This window comes from Poecilia reticulata, chromosome 14 (genome assembly GCF_904066995.2).
Source record: "Poecilia reticulata chromosome 14, P_reticulata-male-v2, whole genome shotgun sequence".
NCBI lineage: Eukaryota > Metazoa > Chordata > Actinopteri > Cyprinodontiformes > Poeciliidae > Poecilia > Poecilia reticulata.
This window is the reverse complement of record NC_088843.1, coordinates 20,343,438-20,366,113: the sequence shown is the minus strand read 5'-3', so window position 1 is coordinate 20,366,113 and position 22,676 is coordinate 20,343,438. Positions and strand designations below refer to the sequence as shown.

Sequence of the window (22,676 nt, the reverse complement as noted above, 5' to 3'; positions counted from 1 at the left end):
AGACTTGACCAGCTGTCCACAGCAGGCGGTCACCGACCCTCTTTACATGAAGGTTAAGCCGTGAAAGGTCACTGCTAAAGAAGTTGGCTGTTTACTCACTGGGAAAGTTGAGTGGAAGAAAAATGTGTGGTAGAAAGGAGGTGCACAAGCTACATGGATAACTGCTGTCATGAGATGATTATTAAACGGAGCATCCCCAAGAGCTTGGGGAGATTTACAAGCTGTTGACTGCAGCTACAGTCAGAGGTTCAAAGACCACTGCACACAGATTAATCCAGGACATAAGCTACAACTCTCACATTTCTTATATTATGAATAAAACGGACTAGAAAGTTAATTTCTTCTCCAAAGTCCTCTTTTGAGACAAAAGAATGTTTCTGATTTCACTCGGAAATCAACTCAGGTTCCAGAGCCTGAGCAAAAAGCTCTGGAGATGCTGATTTCATTTTCCATCAGAGCTTGGCGCCTGCTCACACTGCAGAATGTGCTGAAAGCTCCTTTAATTGCCCTTGTATCGCTGTGCTTAAATGGTCAGTAAACTCGCCAGACCTAAACTCTAAAGCTAATCTGTGGAGTACTGTCACGATGAAAATGAGAGATGCAACAGCGCAGACGAGCTGAAGGTGTACCGACGCATGGACATGTTGTTCAGTAGGCCGATAGAAATAACCATCGGAATTTAATGAAATGCTTGAAATCAATCACTCTGTGTAATAAATGTAATATGAGTTCACCTCTTTTAAAATTAATGACAAAAAGTAGATTTTTAATGGTGGTCTAAATGATTGAAAAGCAACTGAAAACTGCAGCTTTAGTGCTGAAAACACATCATTTTAAATCTCATATCCATCAAAACAGAATTCAATGGTTTGTTGTTGTGTTTTTTTTTGTTGTTGTTGTTGAGGCTAACAGCCATTACAATCTACAATAACCCTTCGAAGAATTGGAATTAGTATGAGTTACAACAGCCTTTAATTCCCTTTGGGATCAATAAAAGTATTTTTATATTGTATTGTTTGAATACCTCAACAAAAGCAGAAGTTTTTTGTTTTTTTTCCCCCCCAGTAGAATCAATCATGTTATCTGGGAAGGTTTTCCAAAATGTTTGTCTCCGTCATTTTGCCGAAAGAAAAAATATCAGTCACAGCTTGCCAATCTATTCTAGCTGAAAGTGTCAGATAGATAATTCCGACTTCAAACAGCCCTCGCTTCGCATGAGAAATGTTTAAATCTACAGCAATTTAAATCTACAATTAGAAAAGACGGAACAAGTACAGCTTGATTGGCCTGCTTGCCAGGATTACGTTGTGCTCTTTGTAAAGGCAACATGGCAGGATAAACTCGGTATGCAAAACGCAATGTGAATAAATGTAATGCTTTGGATTTGGTTTGCAGCAGAGAGGGGGAAGAGAAGGACAGACCCAATTTGACCCTGGATCCGCGATAAGCTACCGAGTCAGCAGGCAGCAGACGTGGGGTTTTACCACAGGTGCCGAAGATCCAGGATAAAACGTTTTCTGCAACTGTCTCTTAGTCCCCGCTGACACTGACTTCCTATAGAGACCTGCCCATCTGTCACCTCTCCTGGAGACGAGGGCCGCCCTTCATTGGCACAGAGAGAGCTCGATTTTTCTCATCATCATCAGGGTGAACTCTTTTTCCCTAAAGGAGCCGGGTATTGCATGTGATATCACATAGTTACTCCAATAGCTATCGAAACATCTTCAGAAAAACTGAGCAAAAGTGTGATCAATTTAAGCCTGTTGTAGTAGAGATGACTTATAAGGCTCAAATTATACGAAGGCACTCCACAGCACTATTACTTTCTTCAATTTACTGGGATTGCCAGAGGAATTTTAGTGAGACCTAACCCTGAGGATGAAAGCCACATTGCTCCTCCCGACTCTGATATTTGAGCATCAGTCAGATCCTCCTCTCCAACACCCCAGAGGGGGAAAGTGAGGTCCCCAGATAATTGAAACACACCAACTTGCGTGTCCTTGAGCATCCATTATGTTATGTTGTTGAGTACTCGACTTATTGCCTGCTTAGTCATGGCATTTCACGCTTGTTTAAGGGTTACCTTCAGTTCATTTATGTACTGAGTGTGAACGTATGACCTTCTAAATGACAACTAAATAGATGCCAGAGGTTTTTTTTTTTAGAGGATTACGTCTGGAGAAAGTGAAACATCTTCATCTGAGGAACACCAGTCTCCAGGAGTCATTCCCTGATGCTGTGACCTCAGTAGGTTTGGGTGCTGTCATCCACGAAAAAGAAAGTCGACCTAAGTCACTCTTGCGATGCCACAATAATTGGACGAATTACTTTATTCAGGTACTATTACCTTTTTAAACTACTGTTCATAAGGTTCATGGCAGTTCAGTATTGACTGGAGTCTAGTCAGTGTTGCATTCTGGCTGGTTGAGTCTGGTCACCCTCAGTCAAAGAGTGTACCACCGCCTCCTCCCATGGCTCATTCAGTGGCAACAGTAACTGATGCATGGCATTCTCCTTGACAAGTCTTGGTGGTTTTCTATTCCGCTCAGAAGAAATCTGCTTTCTTCAAATCGCTGTACTGAGGCCCATTGGTTGCTCATCCAGAGCAAATGCTCGCTGACACATTCAAGAAGATGAATCCTGCGCCAATTACCGTGGAAGGTCTTCTCACGCAGAGACCATGCTGACGTAAGCAGGGTTTTTATATGGGCGGATGTGACACTCCGGAGTCTTTCGCCTCCCTTTGGATGTGCCTGGAGTTAAATAGCATTTACCATCTGGCTCCACAGGACACTGTTACTAAGGAAGCAGTCATCAACATGGTATCTGGCCAAAATACATCCACTTCTACGTCTCTCTGTGAATCTCCCAGACTCTGTGTGTCTGTGCAATCTGTTAATGACACTCTGTGACACTTCGGTGGCGTCTTCCCTCAGAGAACATCCTGCCCGAAGGCTCACAATGCCCAGGAACTGCTTATTGGCCGTTGGGTGTCGTCTTGACTCCACGTGGCCAAAATTTGGACAGCTCATCGAAGAAGGACCGTTTAACTGCGAGTTGTCATTGATCCCAAAAATTGTAGTGTTTGACACATAAACTGAGTGCTGGAAATTTGTGCCATTAGACGTGATTTTCTATTAGAAACAGTTGTTATTCAGTAAGCACTGAAACACTGAAAAAGATATGCAGACTTAGAATTCAGAGAAGGCCTAATGAACATCAAAGGTTATAGAGCATAAGAAAAGCCATAGATAGATAGATAGATAGATAGATAGATAGATAGATAGATAGATAGATAGATAGATAGATAGATAGATAGATAGATAGATAGATAGATAGATCTGGACTTCAGGTTTACATTCCTTTGACACAGTATTGCATTATTTCTGACAGATTATTGAGTTTTATTTACTGGGGCAGATTTTAACAACAACAGCATCTATAACATGTCCATACTGTGTGTATGTGTGTGTGTGTGTGTGCGTGCGCGTGTGTGTGTGTGTGTGTGTGTGTGTGTGTGTGTGTGTGTGTGTGTGTGTGTGTGTGTGTGCGTGTGTGTGCGTGTGTGTGTTAGAGTGTGAGTATTTTTTTGTGTAAGTGGGATGGGTTCGATCAATATTTTTACAGGTTGCCTATAGAAGCCTATTGCGGGAACAGACATAGTTAAAGGAGCTCAAAAAAAAAAAAAAAAAAAGGCCTTTCTACGCCCTCATTTCCAAAGAAATCTTTCCAAACTTTTACATTCGCAGCCCATCGTCATTTTTACACCTCTGCTGACACTTCACTCTAGTACATCAGCTGTGCATCCTTAGCAAGATATTAACCAAGCAGATCAATAACACTCAAGGGCAACGAGCCCGGCTGTAAACACCGAGTTTTAGCACCAGGACTCGTTTATGTCGCACACAGTTAAACACACAACAACAAGCATCTGTGTGCTCCATAAGCGCTATTCTCAGCCAATTTAACTCCTGGGCTGCTGTGCCTCGGACCAACACACGGTATAAAAGCCCGACAGGAGCTCGTCGTTTGGGAATAATAATTGAAATCATAATAAAAAATTAAAAAAAAAAGAACAGTTCGAGACTTACTTCAGCACGGCGCTGTCCCCCTGTCTCACGGTGATGTTGTCCTTCAGTGCAGAATCCCCGCTCCTGGCCGGAACTCCTGCAGGTACAAGGAGTAGCAGTTTAAGTCCGAGGACGACCAGGAATTTCCCAGGTTCTGCCAGATAGCCACACATTCCCATGTTTGTTTGCTTCTTTCTTTTCCTCTTTCTTTCACTGCGCAACTTCCAGAGAATAATAGTAAAAGAAGAAAAACCCCAAACTTAACGCGGCCGTATATATTCCTTCGGCGTCCTTATCAGCCTCGGCTCCTGGCACACGGATTTTGCTGCCACTATATGCTGCCGGGGGAGATGCGTTCTGTCCGGCTCTCAGCAAGACCACCGCGTTTCTCGGAGAAATGCGCGCCGTCTCCTCTGCTCCCGACTGTAATCTCTGTGAAATGGATGCTGAGGCACAGATGCATCAGCCTGAGCTCCTGTACGTTTCCCTCCCCTCCCGCGGCGTCCTTTTCTCTCTGTCGTCGGGGTGAGACGGTGGGAAGCTGGGAGCATTCAGAGCAAGCGGCTGAATCCGCTCACTATCCTTTTTTAATTAAGTACACACATGTCTCTCTCTATCTCTCTCTCTGTCTCTCCCTCTCTCTCTCTCTCTCTTTCTCTCTCCCTTATGTCTTGGTCCTCTTGCACCATGAGGACCTGTGGACATACCTGCCAATTCATAGGGGGATTCCAAGTTGTGGTCCATGGAACACCAAGCGGTCCCTGCGTTCTGCATATGGGACACTTGAATAACTTGAACTATGACTCCTGCTCATAACCTTGGGCTACTTCTTATTATATTCCATGATGGTTGAATCATAGCTACATGCTAATCATCAAAGATTGGAAATATTTCTAAAGATGCACACCAGCATATATCACTACAGACCTCCAAAGTTGCCACTTTGTCAACTCTGCTTCTCTGGCCAACGAAAATAATAGATTTGATATTGACCCGATGTTTTTATGCTTTTAAATCGCTGACAGGTGATTAATTGTGTGTTTTAATATATTCATGTGTTAAATTGCTGCTGTATGGGAAGTATAAGTGCTCATAAAATGTAACCAAGCATTCTGTCCCGTACAATCACCTGGTCTGCTCTCAGTATTGTGAGCCAGCAGCCAAAGCCGAACCACAACATGGGCTTAAGGTTTTTCTCTGTGGGCATTTTGTTGACATAGAGAACATAGATAATGTATTAGAATGCTTGTTAGAAACTTTAAATGTGGATGACTGATTTGTCTCAATTTGTTTCTTTTTTGTTTTTTTTTATTAATTGAAATAAAGTGACCACAGAAATACTTCCAGTTTACTTTAACTGCACCTGCTGAAACCAGAACTTAGACTTAGTCTTTTTTTTATTTATGTATTTTGTTTTTATGAAGCATAGACATGACATGTAGTCATGTTCAAATATGTCCAAGCTTCAAAGACAGCTTTAGGTGTGTGATAAGATCACATGAAGTAAACTGCTAAGTAGTTACTTCAAGAATATTTCTCACTGCACCTGATTGGCTTCCAGCAGAAAATCCTGTACTGTGGCATTTCCTCTCCTGTAGTAAATTTCCCAGTACTCAACAGCAACTGAGAGAAGGTTACTCCACTACACATGCATAGAGGTAGTAGCAAACCTTTTTGTCAGGGGACAGCTGATATTTCATTTTCTAGTTCTGATGTGTCCCACCCCTTTCTGATGTCACTCTGGGCAACTGCCCCACGTGTCCCACATCAAAACCTGTCACTGTGTGCACGTTTTCTAAAAACGTTTTAATGTCTCAAGTCAAACATGTCTGAAGGTTCTCAGTTTTCCAGGTTTTTGTATTCAGAGAAGTGATTTTGCCTTAAACGTTAATTTAGAAATGTCCCTCTTCATTCATTTCCTGTGGAACAAAGAGGTGACAGGCACTTGTCCTCATGTCATCGGTGGGCCCAAACGCAGCAGGTTGAGATGTTGACGAGTGATACTGAGGATTTAATGAAAAGAGATGATCATAAAACGTACAAAACAACCCAGTCCTGACGCCTCATGCATCAAAGCTACTGGCGTGAGCGATTGTGCTTGTGAAATTTCAAGCTTGTACATGTAAATGTTCACATGTGGGCTAGTGGCGCGACAAAAAGAAGTTGAAAAATGTTCAACATTTGTTGCCGTCTACCGTCACAGAAAACATCCATCTTTCGTAGCTCCCCATGTGTGGAGTCCGAAGCATATTGCTGTGAACTATGTATCCCTCCACGGGATAGAGGCTTTTACTAATTCGATTAATCGCAGGTGTTAACGTTAACTCTGACGGCACGATTTAAAACACAATCATTCACACAGCAACGGTGCCAGTGTTCTGACTATCTGTGCTACCTCGTCAGCTTTTCCTACTGCAGCCTCCAAAACTACTACCGTCATGTTTACAAACAGAAAACTATAGAAGGTTTTGTTAATGTTCAACACACTGGATAACATTTGAATGATGGGACTGAAGTGGAAGCTTAGGCTTTAGGCTTAGCTGAGCATTGGGACAATTTATATACACAACGGATATTCATCTGAATATCCTACCCGTTTAAAATTAAAAGCTACAGATGTATGCACTAATCCTTTTATTAGAATATCCTGTTAAAAAATAGTTTAAATACAGAGTTGTTTGTAAGAATAAAACAGTATTAGACAGGGGAAAAGTTTTTATTGGAATTACATTAAACACAGATAAATACAGATCACCGCAATTTTTTTTGTGCATTAATACGTTGCATGTCTGTTAGCAGATGCAGCGCAGCCACAATGTGTCCACCGAACTGCCAGGTCACTGAAATGATAGAATGTGTTACACAGCTATTACACAGCTTCAATCCCACACAGTATTGCTACCAACATCTATTTAGCAAGGTTTAATAATAATAAAAAAGTGTAATTAAACTAAAATATTATAGTATAGGGACAAAATAGCCCACAAAACAATGTACTTTGTCCTGATTAACCGCCAAACAATGACTCGTTTACAGTAGTAACGACTTTGCAGACGGCAAACTAAAGCTGTCTGTCAAACTAAAAACATGAAGTAATACAGCAGCTTAATGAAAGCCAGGTATAAAATAAAACTCCTTACTCAGAAATCTGCTGAGTAAGCAGTGTGTGACGTAGCATTGACGTGCGCATGCGCATTACCACAAGCTAGGACGGATTTACGGGCAGCACAGATAGACAGAACACTGGGAAGGAGGCAGCTACGTATCTATGGGGGAAATTTTCCGCCACAATTCGAGAGCAAAAATTTTCAGTCTGAAAGCAGGATTACATGTCTTTTGTTCTCAAAACATTTAATACTTTTGTATTCTGGGTTCGATTCCCGGCCTGGGGTCTTTCTGCATGGAGTTTGCATGTTCTCCCTGTGCATGCGTGGGTTTTCTCCGGGTACTCCGGTTTCCTCCCACAGTCCAAAAACATGACTGTTAGGTTAATTGGCCTCTCTAAATTGCCCCTAGGTGTGAGTGTGTGTGTGCATGGTTGTGTGTCCTGTGTGTCTCTGTGTTGCCCTGTGACAGACTGGCGACCTGTCCAGGCTGTACCCTGCCTCTCGCCCGAAACGATAGCTGGAGATAGGCACCAGCAACCCTCCCGACCCCACTGAGGGACAAGGGTGCAAGAAAATGGATGGATGGATGGATGGACTTCATGTCTTTCTTCTCAAAACTTGTAACGTTCACTCAAACCTTTCTACTCGCATGTTAGCACACCGCTAGCGGACGTTTAGCGTTAACATCGAGCAGGAAGCTGAGGCCATTATTGTTTCTCCCTTGTAGCAACCTGCGCCACCCAGTGGACATGACGTCATGTTCTTCGGAAAGACAATTTAAAAACGGAAGACATTCCAGAAAAAGACAGAACATGGAGGTGAAAATGTCAAATGAGTTAGATTTAAATAACTTTCAATTACTATACATAAAAAACTCCCAAAAGATAATCAGAGAATCATTTTGTGTCATTCTCAATCATCACTTGCAGCAATCTGGTAGGAAGAACCTTTAGATACTGATCTGTGGAACATGTTTCCACAGGTCAGCTGGAATGTCTTGTGTCTCACAATGGTGTGGGAGCATGATGGAGGCGCACTGATCTGATTCTCTGCAAAGTGAAGGTTTTGGAGTACTTAACCAGCACAGACATCAAATACGACTCAAAGAAAGAGAGAAAAAAAAAAAAAAAGCTCACCCATTTTAGAAAGCAAAACATATTATTAGTTTATAACGTAGTCTGAGATGAAACACAGTACTACAGTATCAGAGACGCTAATCCAGGAACTACCTGGGATGACCAGCGGTGGCTAATTCTAACTTCTGTAGCTAATATAACAGGAAAAGGGAAAGGAAAGGGCGAGTGGACTAATAGCAGCACCAACACTATCAGACGGATCCATACATCACTGGGACCGACTCCAAGTGGCAGCTACACGGTAATATGTGCTCATGGGTTTGATGAGCACCAGTTTAGCTGCGGATGGCGCAATATCATCACGAGGGGAGTTTCTTAGTAGGTTACCGGCTGATATAGAGCGAACATATTAGGTGACATTTCACAATAAATGTATTTAGTTCCTATTAAAAATGAGAGCCTCTGGCTAAATTCTCTTCAATGCAATTGCAGTCTGTTTCAAGTTAAAGGCGAGACAAAAAAATAGGTTAAGGACATCTTCTAGCAAGGGTAGAGGAAGGGACAACATTCATGCTCCATCTCTAAAACTATCAAACACTGTTCTCTTTTAATGACCTCGACCTACAAAGTTTGAAGCTCGTAATGATGTTCTATCTGACTGGACGTAGCATTGTAATAATACAGTTGAATAGTGCACAGAAAAATCGATTGAAATTAAATCACATTTTCTTCCTTGTTGGTTGTTTTTTCGTTATCAGAACCTTGTTTTTCTCACCAAGCTTTGTGGATCTACAGTTCAGTGAAACGAGTTTTTTCTTCTTACATATTTCCTCCGTTTTCACTTTTTCTCACTTACATAAAATGTTTCACATCAGGAAACACAGTTACTCAGAAACAGCCTGAGTAAATACAACGTAGACTAAACAAAATACAATTTCATTTATTAAGAGAAAATGAAAAAGGCCTCATTCTTCTTAGTTTATGATTAAAGTACAAGCAAACAAAAGAAAAAACGCTTCTGGATAAACCACATGTATAATTTGTTTTTATATCAGACCCACTGATTCTGATCATTTCATTTGTAAGGTTGAGATCACAAGATATTTTAAATGTATGCCTCAAAGCTTCAGTCTCTTAACACTTTAAATTGTTAAGAGACTGGTGGGATGGTGGGATGGTGGGAAATTAGGTTAGGGTTGCACAGTCCCAGCCACAAACAAATGATTCTGATCACTGACTGAACAACTGATGCATAGTTGTAATCCACATTTATTAAATGCTACATTCAAACCGTTATTAGTTCAATTGTGACAAAGACGGCTATTTCACACATTGTGTTGCTCTCCCTTGGGATGCAATAAAAGCTTTCGAAAGAAGCGTATTGGTCAAACCTCTAATTTCAGACACTTACATCTCATTTAATGCATATGGGCTTATATAAATGATTTTTGAATGTAATAAAAACGGCACTGAAATGAAAGGTACGGCAGGGCAAGCGTGTTCAGTACCATTCATGCACAGGGCAATTCAAAGAGATAAAGTGGTAAAAGAAAAGAACACACACTTCAAATAGAAAAACTAAACCATCACCGAAACAATCACATAAAAGACAGAAATAATACTGCTGAAAAAGTTTCACCAAGTCTAAAGCAGTCATTGGCCTTCATCTATAAGCTCTGGTTGTTTTCAGAGCTGATTTAAAAGCGACGACGGTTTCTGTACATCTCAGGTTCCAGAGCTGAGCAGCATACAAATTGAACACTGTCTTCACTGAGTCGCTTCCCTGATGTCAAGTCTCATTCTAGCCGGTTAATGTCTTGTTCAGGTTCAAGCCAAGTGGGAGTGTCTCCATTGGCAGCGTGTTCTTCACTCTAGTCGGTCTGAATACAGGCAGGAACGTTGGAATGTGAACGGGTCAACAGTTCGGTGGCAAACCTCAACGTTGTGGTTCTGATGGACTCAGATAAACCCAGATGTTTCTCTTTGCTTTTGAAAGACAAGCAACCAAAAGTGTCAAGAAGTTAAAATTAAAGCCTAAAATGATTATGTTACACGTTGACTTCCATCTGTCTGTTATCCTTGACTGTCTCAAATAAACCCAATGTATTTCATTTTGTGTTATAGAAATTCAGCGCTCACCCAAACATGATAAAAACAATTCAGATTATCTTTGCCCGAGGCCATTCAGTACCTTATAGATGATAAAAAAATAATAAAAAGAAAAAGATTGAAAATATATCATTACGCAAACAGGGAGCCAGTGAAGTCATTTAACTACTTGTGTGATAGGATTTTCTTGATGGTACAATGTGAATTCTTTGTTCGGCTTGTTGATGTTGTTTAAACTGAATGAAAATAAAATTCATCCATCCGTTGTCCAACACGCTTATCCCATGTGGGGTCGCGAGGAGTTAAGGTGCCCATCTCCGGTGGTCAGTGGGCGAGAGGTGGGTTACGCCCTGGACAGTTCGCTGGTCCATCGAAGTGGAAATGAAATTCAACCGAATATAGATCTGGAAGATGACTCATCTGATCTGTACCCGCCTCCGCAGGTAATGAGCCAATCAGTGGCTGATTTCACTCTGAAATTTCTTCACTCTGATGAAACAATTTAAACATAAATTCAAAAATTCATTTTTGATCCCAACTTGTAATTTCATGGGCAGGAAAGAACTCCTGTAGTGGTCTGTATTAAATGTGATTTTTTTTTAAAATTCAATTTGTAATTAAACTATACCACTCTCTTTTGTAAAAACAATGTGTACATTCAAGATTACAAAAAAATATATTTTTATTTCCCTTCTTATACGTCCGTTTTAAATGTTTGTGGAGAGCAGAGTGAAACTGAACTCATATTCCTTGTTTGTGCGCACTAAACCTGGTGGATAGAGCTGATTCGGATTCTGAAAAGAAGGTGAGGTTTTATTGCATTTTGGGCTTAGAATAAGAATCAATCCTCTTGATAGTAGACATCAGACACACTGCTACCAGAGGTGAAGAAGAAGAAAAAAAAATAGTTTACTACCAGGTTGTGAACAAGTAACTTCTCTCCCAGCAGAGAATCAAGGATGTGTGGCATTGATTTCAACAACTTTCATGTGCTTGCAACGTCCAGTTTGCAGCTGTGCCCTGGAGGTAAATGCATGTGTCGGACTAACACTCGGTATCGACAGAAAGTCAATCTTAAGAGACTCGAATTTGTTTCAAATGGATGGCTTTTTGAGCCATCTTGATAGGACATATTTGCACTGCATTTTAGTTAGGTTGTCCGATAAAACTCCCGACTTTAAAACACGGTTTTGTTTTGGCCCATATATACCGGGTGTACTGACCTTGGGTGGAGTTTCCAATCCATAAAGGAATGCTGAGCAGCCTATTACATTCCATTTCACCCTTTGAGTTAATGGTTTAAGTCATTCTTTCTCAGATGACACATATTTTATTAGTAATTGACCTCTGCTTAGCAAGCTCTACTGTGATGTATTTAATTAAACATTGCATAACTGTCTCATAGACTTTGAAGAAAAGGCAGTAGCTCCCACATTGCGTTCTGAGTAGAACATGCCAACAGTTCAATTTGGAGTAAATTTCCAACCTTGTTGGTCAGCTACAGGAGGTCTTTTGTAAAAAACAAAGAAAAAAAAAAAAAAAGAAGCCAGTTCTCGCATAATTAGTTTGGAGTGTAAACCACCACTTTCATCGAGGAGAAGAGGCTGCTTTGAAAGGAAAGTGCTAAAGTTAATCAGACTCCGAATTTCTCTCAGACTAATTCGCGGGGAGCGTTGTTTACTAATGCTCCCGCTCTTTCCTCCTTCCATCTTCCGATCTGTATGCGTGGAAGGGCTGCCGGCCACGAGGGACGGCGGGGAGGCACGCTGCCGCGTGTGGAACAGCAGCTCTCACGATTACGATGACAGCTTTTTTTTGGGGGTCTCACGAGAAGCACGAACAAGTTAATTTCTTTACCTTAATGTCAGTTTGACAGACTGTTAAGATATTGGATAGGCACGGAGAGAAACGACAGCGCTGTGACGGCACCGGATGCCTTCATGGGAGAGAGACACAAGTAACGAACTGTGTTGTTCTCGTCTGGTGTCAAGTGTTTGTGTAAGTGTGAAGACACGGACGGGCCTGTATTTGCAAGCTGCGGACTATCTTCTGTTGATCGGGCTCCTTCCACTTACCATTTATTTTACATAAGAGGCATTGCAGCATATAAAGACAATGTGCAGCACCACACAAGACAACCAAAAAAAAAAAAACCAGAAAAAAAATGCTATCTGAATAAAAGGGCTTTTGAGACAGTTTATTGATCGATTGTGTGAATCCACCCTAACATTTTCAGCTCAGCAGAAGCAGCGGTTAAGGTAGAGAGACACATACTCTGCACTTTCCATGTCAGCTGTTTTCTTTTCACTTCAACATTTCAAGGTTTTATGCACAATGCCTCGGTGTCACAATGATAGAAGTCCTTAGCTAACATGAAAAAAAATAAAATAAAAAATCCCTGAAATGCATAAGTCAGAGCTGGTTGAATGACCGGCCTGCCTAAACCTATTCATCAAGCCTGTTGTTCGGTTTATTTAAAAGTTGTTATTGTGTAATTATGATGACGTTTTGTGCGAGAGAAAATGGTCAAAGATAAGACTTAATTAAAATGATATCTGGCTGGGATGCAGCCCAAGTCCTGACGATGCCCACATCTTAATGGTTTTTAAATTAAACCCCTTCCTGACCTCAGCAAAATCCTGATAAGTGGTCTTAATTAGAGTCAATGGGTGGAAGGAGGAGGTGAGCTGAGGTTCCCGTTGGCAAACCTCCCCTCTGTCACGGAAAATAAGATCTGATGACGTTTTTACGACACCATGTAAAGGCCATTGCCTGAGCTGATAAAAAAAAACAAAACACCAGACGATTCTTTCTTCTTTTTCAAACTTGTCTTGATGTTGGCTGGTGCTATTCTTTTGACAATTGTACTAATAAAAGTGTGGCTGTTTTGTCAAAGTGTGAAAAAAGCACACAGAATTGTCTACCTCATACCCCACTAATAAAGTGGAAATCCACCAAGGGTACTCATGTCTTCCCACTTTTTTTCTCCCAAAATGTCTTCCGTCAGTTATCTTCAAGTATTTTTGTTATGAAAAAGTAACATAAATGTTTCATATTAAAACCATAAAACAATCCTTTTTGTAAAAATACTAATAATAAAAAAGTTAATATTCAAATACGACCCTAAATTTCTCACTTACAGTATAACAACAAACAGCAGCTGGGGAAGTATGTACAGAAACGGCAGGAGAACATGAGCTTGTTCCTCTCCGTGAAAACATTCTCTGACCAGAAAAAATTGGCTCAGCACATGTTCACTTTGGAGCTCCCAATTAATTATCACGGGTAGATCAAACTTACCAGCAGAACAGCCTTCCTGCTTCATAAACGAAGCACTTTGCTTTTGCAGGTCATAGTTATTGATGAACAGTGCTTTGCTGCAGTCAGGTCTATATCAGCCTGATGCCGGTCTGAGGGAGAGCTGACCTTCAGCTGAGTGGGTCACAGACAGACAGGCTGTGAGATCGCAGCAGACAAGACGGGCTCTGTTTAGCTTCTCTTTTTGTTCGCGTGAAGATTCACTTGCATAACATTTTGATTTTTCGAGAATTGTCATATTAAATGCACAAATGACCAACTTCTCTGTCTGATTCCATGCTTTTCTGTGTCAAAATCTCTGATTTAATCTGCATTTGGTGCCTGATTTGACTTGCTGTTCAGTCCTCTTGTGAAGGGAATTCATACTGTAAAAGCTGCAGTATGAACCATTTGCTCTGATTGGTTGTCGGAAACAGCCAATCAGAGCCAGAAGGAGGGTCTTAGCGCTGTCAATATTGCCTGTGTACGTGATGCAGCTGTGCTATTAGCAGAAAAAGCAACTTGCAGTTGCACGAAAACCGTTTATCTGAAGTCATCGGTAGCAATGTTAGCTAGCCTGTGCTGTAGTGTAGCAAAGATCAAGCGGGAGGGTGTTAGCAGCGTTAAGATCCTCCTCCTGGCTCTGATTGGTTGTTTCTACTTGAGCTGCGTATTTCTGCAGACTGCAGAAGGAACTGGATTTTTCACAGATTGCCTGTCTTATGTTATGCTGACATAACATAGTGAACATGTTAAGAAATATGTAAAAAGCACAAATGCTACATGCTGTAGCCTTAAGTTAGGTTAGCTTAGCTGGATGACAATTTCTTGGTAATTTTGCAGTCGTGCCACACTAAAAGTTTGGCATATTATTTTATAACCTAACCTTCTTAAAACATCTCCACAACCCCCTTCCCGACCTGTCCGCCGTGCTCCTAATGCTTTTTGCTCATTAATGTTCTCTATGAAGCATTTGAGGCTTTCTTTGGAGAGCTGGATTCCTTTTTCTAATTGAGAAAGTTACATTTTATGTAGATGCATCAGAGTAAAAAAAAGGGGCTAAATACAATGCATACCAGACTTTTGAATTTTTCAGACATAAAAAAAAATATAAAGCAGATTATTGTAATAGATGGTTACAAGCATTTATTATTTTTCATCCACTTCAGAACTACATCCTACTTTGTGTTGACATAGTTCATGTGAAATCCCAATAAAATGCATTAAACGTTACAGTTGTAACGTCACAAAATGCGAAAATGTTCAGTGACTCTTTTGAAAGGCACTGCACAATGGCAAAATAAAACCACCACACATGCACTTGTCTAAGCCAGCATTCCTGCAGTTTGTTTTAACATAAAGATATAATAGGACTGTAGTCTAATTCATCTAAGTCATTGGAAATATAAATATATATATATGTTTTTGAAACCCCTCAGGTCCTCTGCTCTGCTGCACACTGGGTCATGTAGATCCAATGACCTTGCCAAAGTTCCAGCGTGAGAAACCGTGCCAAGCATGCAGAAATGATGAATTAGAACAGCATTGTTTTTTTTTTCTTTTTTTGTTCTGCTCGCATGAATCATTGTTGATGCATCACACAAACGTGGCTATTTGTCGAGTCGAAGGGGAAAAAAATAAAAATAAAAAAGGTTTATTAGCAAGTCCTCTCAAATCAGCATCTTTATGAATGGCTGCAACATTTTATAGTTATTATTCCTATTCATTTCATTTCAGTATAATTTCCTGCAGCACCACATCAACAACCAAGACAATGGGGGAGCCTGTCAGATAATCCGTGCTAATCTTTATTCACATCATGCAAGAGTGACCGGCGCTAACAATGAACAGGCCTCTGACCAAAGCAAACTAATACTCAAGAAAAATATGGCTGGACTGAATCTAGACAGCTCATTCAGTGGGCTCAGTCATCTGTTAAAAGCTCAGAATTTCTTTGGCACACCAAGAGCAAAATTATGGATCACATTTATGAGAGGCCGATGCCGGAAGGCTCAATGTGCAGTAAAGTGTTATGAGATATAATACAACATAATAATATTTACTCTATTGTCCTTACTGTTATTCAGAAACATTTGAGTGATTTTGTTCGTGATTGGAGCGAATCATTTCTGACATCGCTGCTTTTAAACTGAGAGCTGAACTCGGCCCACTGAGGCGACATTAAACAACGTTGCGTTTTGGTTTAAATGGCTGCCGTAATGTGAAAGTAGAGAACCGTTATTGGCAAAATGCATGCCTATGTCCCCGATTTGATCTTTGAGCTGTAAAAACAAAGGGCACGAACCTCGACCACCAAAATGAAAGCATCATCTGAGTGTCGTTCTCAGATCTCAGCTTGCAGGTTTTTGGAGTTGCCTATAATATACCTTTGTGAGACTTAAGACAGACTTAGATAAGTAAATTACATTTTACTCCTTTTACATTATTAAGCAATCCAAATATTTCTGGATGTTTCAGCGGGAAAACAGAGAGACTGTTGATCTTTTTTTTTTTTTTTTTTCAGTGTTAGATGAACCTAACCGAAAAGATTTTGCAATTTTTTTGGTACCTATCTATGACTAGAAACCTTCCTAATGCCTAAACCAGATGAAAAAAGCCAGAGACTGGGGGAAGAAAAAGACAAAATTACAAGTTCTGAGAAAACATCAGCGATGAAAATCAACTCCTCTACCCCAGCATTTCCTCACAAGTTCTAAGAAGACACAGGCGATGTTAGAGGAAATCTAAATCTACAAGGCAGCAGCAGCAGCTGATCATTTTCTGCTTTGTGAGTTGAATGTCTATACTGCTAAACTAGCAAAAATTTGCACACAACTTAAAGATCTCTCTCAAAAAGACTATTTTGCCTGTGTTGTTTAACATGGCCACCGTCATACCTGCACCAAAACAACTGTAACAGCAGCAGCTACTGATCTGTAGTGCTGATCTATATGTCGTCAACAACGAGTCGACGTGGTGACAGAAAGGCCCAATAGCATCCCGCCTTTTCTCTAACCTTACAGTTTGCCTGTTGTATCAGATGATTCTACAGTGAACTACACACACACAAAAAATCTCACATAAAAATCTCACATAAAAGAACAGCTAGTACCTCGTCTGAGTTCTCGCAAGACTTCAACCCAGTTTCCTCACAGCAGCTCGGAGTCCAGCTTTTTGCATTGAGGCTTTAAAACATCACTTTCCAAACAGATCTGAAAGTTCCAGTTATACATTTTTAAATAAATCAATATGACAGCAGCACAAAAAGGCTTTCAGGTCAAATGAGCTCAGAGGTCCCTTAAGGATTTGTGTTCAGTCCCTTGTTATTTAATCTGCAGAGACTTTACTGTATTGCCAGATTCAGGACAAAAAAAAAAGCTCATTAAGTTTGCAACAACTGGTACAAACATCCTGGCGTAGAGGTGGAACCATTGGTGGGAAGGTGTCGGGGAACAAAACGAAAACTGTTTTGTGGAAAAACAGAACATCAATCCCCTACGGAGAAAAGCAGTCACACATTATTTGGGTTGGTTCTGGATGACTGGGAGTTTTCTCCTGGATACCCAGCCCGACACACTTGGCCAGGAAAGCTCTTCCTCAGGAGGCTGGAGCACATGAGAGCTCCACCCTTCCTCCCTTTCTTCTACCTTGGGACTATTGAGAGCTTTCTGACCTGCTCCATCATATCTTGACATGCCGACTGCACATCGTCTGCCAGGAATATTTAGCAACTTAAGGGGCGAATGGGTTGAGACAGTCTGCCAGATCTTACCGTCTTCCATAAAAGCCATTTTCAAGTAGATATGCAAGAAAAAAAAAAGTTGTCAGTATTGTGAGAGATCTGTTCCACCCCTTCCATGTGTTATTTCTTCTCCTGCCATCTGGAAGAATGTATCAGTTTATGAATTGAGATGAATCCTGATGTGCAGCAGCCTCGCTCCCCTGGCAATGAGGCTGCTAAATTCCCATTAACATGGATTTGGATGAGGGGGAGAGAAACATAGTTCAGCTACATGTCAAATTTATCGTGAAATTACGCATATTTGATCCATAATTATTTGTCTTAATCGTAGCGGAGTGGTTCAGATTTCTTTCTTTCTCAGGAACCCGACTCGTCTTTACTTTAAATTTAGAAGAACCGCAATGCTCCGGGCATGAAGAGGATCGCACGGTCTCAACTTTGATCTCAGGTAACGGCATCCGCCTCTGTCTTCATTTATCAGACAGCTTAAATCAGTCGCCTTTCCTCAAGTCACCGCGCGCCACACAAATGGCTGTGTCTGTTTGCAGGTTTTAAAAACCTCAAGCTTCTTTGCTGTCAAGCAGGCGTCTCCCCATCTGATGTGATCACAGGGCCTTCCATGTTTCTCCCTGCTAATGCTGCACAAAGTGTTGCAAAGTCAGTCAATGAAAGCACGACAAGGGGACATGAATTATTTAGGAAGCTGGTTTAAGATGCAGCTCTGAAATGATCTGAATGCTCTGACATGCTGTGATATCAATAGGTGTAATATTCTCTGCGCTCCCAGCAGGCATGTGTTTGGCAGATATGCTGATACGGTATCAGGCACTGTCCTGCTGACCTCTATGTGACATTCCTGTTTGTGTGTGTGCGCGTGTACTTGCTTAGCTGTTGTTGTGAGGACTTACTCTAGACAAACAATCAACATTTGTAGCTGTGAGGACATTTTATCATGGACGCACAATGTAAAAACATATTTTTTGGGTTAGGAAATAAGTTTATGACAATAATGAGAATTGAGTTTAGGTTTGGAGAATAGAGAAACGTGTCAGGATTATGGGGCAAATTTTTCTGGCAAAAAAATGTCAAAATTGGATTTCATGTTTTTTGTTCTCAAAACTTTTAATACTTTTGCTTACATTTTCATTTTGATAGCAGGAATTCATGTTTTTTTTCTCAAAACTTGTAATGATTGTTCTCAAAATGTCTCCTCGCGCTCACACTTAACCTCCGCTCGCTTACGAAACATGGAACTGCCTTTTGGCGCTGTCGCCTGGAAACCTCTCAGCCAATAGAATGAAAGTGTCGTACTAGGTGCTTTTGTTTCCTTCTACCGGGTGTGCCTGTGTGGCTACTATTGACTGTAGCAACCAGCGCCACCCACTGGATGTAGGGAGAAACAACGACGTCAGCTTTCTGCTCTGTAGTGTGCTGCTGATTACTAACAACCTTCTGATCTTAGGCAGGAGTTTCTTCACACAACCAACTCTCAGCAAAGAGTTTCTCCAAGCAGAGACTAAGTCTAAGAAGATTTGAGTACAATCGTTACAAGTTTTGAGAAGAAAGATATAAAGTCCTGCTTTCAAAATAAAAATGTAAGCAAAGATTTTAAAGGGTTTTGAAAACAACAGTGTGGACTTGGAGTGTGGAAACTCCTTGACACAGGCGTGTGCGGATCTGCAAATATGTAACCACGGAAGCATCAGGGGTGGGGAACATTTTGGTACAGGCCTACACAGAGTTAAATTTGTCAAAATTGTTTCCTTTTTATCTAATCTGCCAATGCCTGTCGAGTTTTGACCAACTCAGCTAGAGACATATAATGGACGTAAAAGTTGTTTGAAGGTCAAGCTCAAATCATCCTGCATTATCCACATCCAGGGTTTGTTTTTGAAAAGCCTTGAAAGTATGAAAGCCATCAACAGGGAATCAGTGCGCCTTAGTGGCTTGTTTTGAAGCCTTGCAGCCAATCTCGCCTCACAGAGTACAAAAGAGAATCAATTCAATCTCCTAAATACTTTCTTTTTACATCCTAAATGTTGCTGCAGCATTGTTTAGGGTTGGTAGTTGTTCACACAGAAGTGCTTCATCTAGCAGGAAGCAAATATGGGACGGATGTTTCAATGATTGGATAAGTAAATGCTCTGAGAGGCTGATTTAACAATTACTTTTGGGGGGAAAGTCTAATAGGTTTTTGTGAGAAATGAGAATGAAGAAATTAGTTGACTGAAGAGCTAAATTAATTAAGTTTATGCTTTGAACAGAGACTTTCACTACAAATTTTTATTACTCTTTTTCTTTAACAATTGGAAATTTGACTATCGGTGTTAGTCTTAGCAACATTAAGCTTAATTTTATGCATGTGTGAGTAGCACTTTAGCACAGTTTACACGGCGATAATAACAGTTGAAATGAGAAGATCAGATTGAGGGATGATCGTTTGGGCACAGACTGCCATCCCAGAAATGGGCTGTGCTCAATTTGAGGCATAGAGATCAAGCTAAGCAATTTCCATTCCAGTATCAGTCAAATGGAACTGATACCTCTCAGATGTTTTTTTTTTTTTTTTTTCTGTACCCTGTCTTGCTGTGTCCTGGAGTTTGGAAAAAAAAAAAGAACATGCCAGTCTAAACACGAGGAAACGGAGACGGATTTCTCAAACACTCTGACAAGTCTGCGAGGTACGTCTGTAACTTTTGGCTTGCTCTAATCCCATTCCGAATAATACAAACTCCTAAATTAGAACATGATGAACCAATCATTTTAGTTGAATATTATGTATTTACCTATGACACACAGACCTTGAAGCCTTTATGAGTTTCTGCTAATGGAAACACATTACGTAATGTCACATAAGAACAATTGAAAGACATTTTAATGTAGTAATTTGGGCTTAATGAAAAGTATGAAATTGAAAATAATAAAAATTGTCATGCACTGTAGGGATACAAGGCGCAGACATACAGATGTATTTCTGGAGAATGGCAACAAATGTTAGATTATACAATTCTGACAGTGGATTATTGAGTTTTTCAACAAACACACAATTCAGTACAAAATTATATTAATATTTAACTTCTCTTATATTGGGTTATCACTTTTCAAAGAAGCTGTACAAAAGACTATTACCACCATTAAAAGATATTAAAATGTATGGGTTTTGGGATTACTTACATGTGAGAGTTGTCTGACACTCTTCATAATAATCACACTTTGATCATATTTTCCTGAAACACTGAGATATAAAGAGTTTAATTGCTACATTAGAACTGTTGAATGTAATTTGTTGTCTATACTACTTATGTATTTCAAGCTTTACTTCTGGAAAATAAGAACTTTGCCACTGGAGACACTGTGAGGTCAGGGGTCAGGTTGGCATCGGCAGACAGGCTTTTGTCATGTCAGTCTCAACCTTGACACAAACATGTTACAAAAATTAAAGGCATCAAACAGCATCAGTGCGACTGTGCTCCCTAAATGACTCAACAACAACTTTGACATCTCAGAATAGCCACTAGGTGAAAAACTTTTATTAAAATGTTCACACACTCCTTATAAACATGCTCAATAAGCTCTTCTTAAATTATTTATTCACTTGACTAATTATTCCAGGCAAGATTTGACCAAAGCCATTAGTATAAAAACATACATAATATTATTAAGCAAAATATAACAATCTGGGCCTTTTCAGAGACGTACCCAAAAACCATTTCTTATTTTGTTCAAAATTGAGACTCATGTCTTTGCTCTTCTGCTTTTTTTCAAAGGACAGTTGCGCTGCGCTATGGATTCTTTATTACTTGGCAAGAAAGGAGTGTCAGGATTTCTTAATGCGTACATTTTGGATGTAATTCAACAGTTTTGATATACTCAAACAAGCTAATCTGCGTTTGCCTGCCTGCTGATGCAGGCAAAAACAGAGAGTGATTTTGGGTAACGTTTTTAACTAAGATACTTATTGTAACTTCAGGGTTTCTGATCTGGTTTGAGGTGATGAAGGTATTGTAAACCTTCCAGGATAAAATAGGTAAAAACAACTGATGCTAAAAAGTATTTTTATCAGTCCAGTCAGGGGTTCTGCAGAATATCCTAAAGGTTCCTAAGACCACATTCTTCTTCACAGTGATTGCAAGGATTTTTCTAGTATGAAAGCACTTGTTGCTGCAAAAAGATATACAAAGAGTTTGTGCTCGTCTTGAAACCTAACTACGTAGCCACTTTCAGAGTTGCAAAGAATTTACCTTTGAGTTAACTTGTCCATTGGACGTTTGCATTCGGGTCCTCTCCTAGTGGAGAGTGAGATACGACTGAGTACATGGGGACCTTTAAACGTACTCTTTTAACTCCAATATTGAAAAAAAAAAAAATAGAAAAAATTATTCCAGCTATGCAGGTGATGATGGAAATGGATAAACTGACTGAGATTGTGAAACTTGCACTATTGGTTGTTATTTTAAGCATCTTTCGTCCTGTATCACTCATATGTGTATGTGTGCCTAAGGAAACACAGATAAAGCACTGATATTCCTACTGACAGCCACTGCTTTGAGTGAGAATGAAGGGACACCTGATGGTTTAATAAGTTTTGAAGATACATATGTGCACACCAGACAATAGTGTGAGGCCATGTTAAAAGTACCACACTAATCCATCTGTAGGGAGTTTGTGTCTATTTTTTTTCAGCTCCAATTTCCCAACATCATATGTAAGGCATGATAAGGATTTATTTAAACGCCCTGCTTAGGTTCTGTGCAGGGACGTTTTCTGCCGCAAAACTCCCTTCAAGCCGAGCCAAGCGTCCAAGACACTTGGCTGTGGATCTGATTTTGTAAAGTGCGTCATTTTAACTGAGAGCCGGAGTATCCCTCCGTCTGTCCATGCAACTCTTGATTAAATTCCATATTTAACAGATTTCTTTGGCTGCCTTCTTTCACTAGCATAATATTGAAAAACAAACAATACAAATATCATATTTTATAAGCTCCGTCTGCTCGACCAGTTTTCTTTTTCCATCTCCCTGACTGTTCTCCATCTAAGCATTTTCTTCAGTTATTGCTGCCATCAACTTTATGTTCTTTTTGATTTTTCTCACATTTATTTTGTATTTATAGAACTTATACATAAGTGGTGTGAAAAGTGTTTTGCCCCCCTTCCTCATTTCCTGTTTTTTTGCATGTTTGTCACACTTAAGTGTTTCGGAACATCAAACCAATTTAAACAATAGTCAAGGACAACACAAGTAAACACAACATGCAATTTGTAAATGAAGGTGTTT

At 40.2% G+C, this 22,676-nt stretch overlaps 1 protein-coding gene across 4 annotated transcripts in view; it reads right to left on the bottom strand.

The window, feature by feature from the left end:
• opcml (opioid binding protein/cell adhesion molecule-like) overlaps positions 1-22,676 on the bottom strand; it is a 285,958-nt gene that overhangs the window by 150,839 nt on the left and 112,443 nt on the right. For 2 of the 4 annotated variants that reach the window (XM_081615739.1, XM_081615738.1), the window contains exon 2: positions 4,092-4,167. The exons of 1 other annotated variant lie outside the window; for it this stretch is intronic. In XM_081615739.1, coding sequence (XP_081471865.1) covers positions 4,092-4,167 — 76 coding nt within the window. Of the gene's footprint in view, positions 1-4,091; positions 4,786-22,676 lie in introns of those variants that run through there. One more of the 4 variants, XM_008401855.3, reaches the window with a different exon arrangement.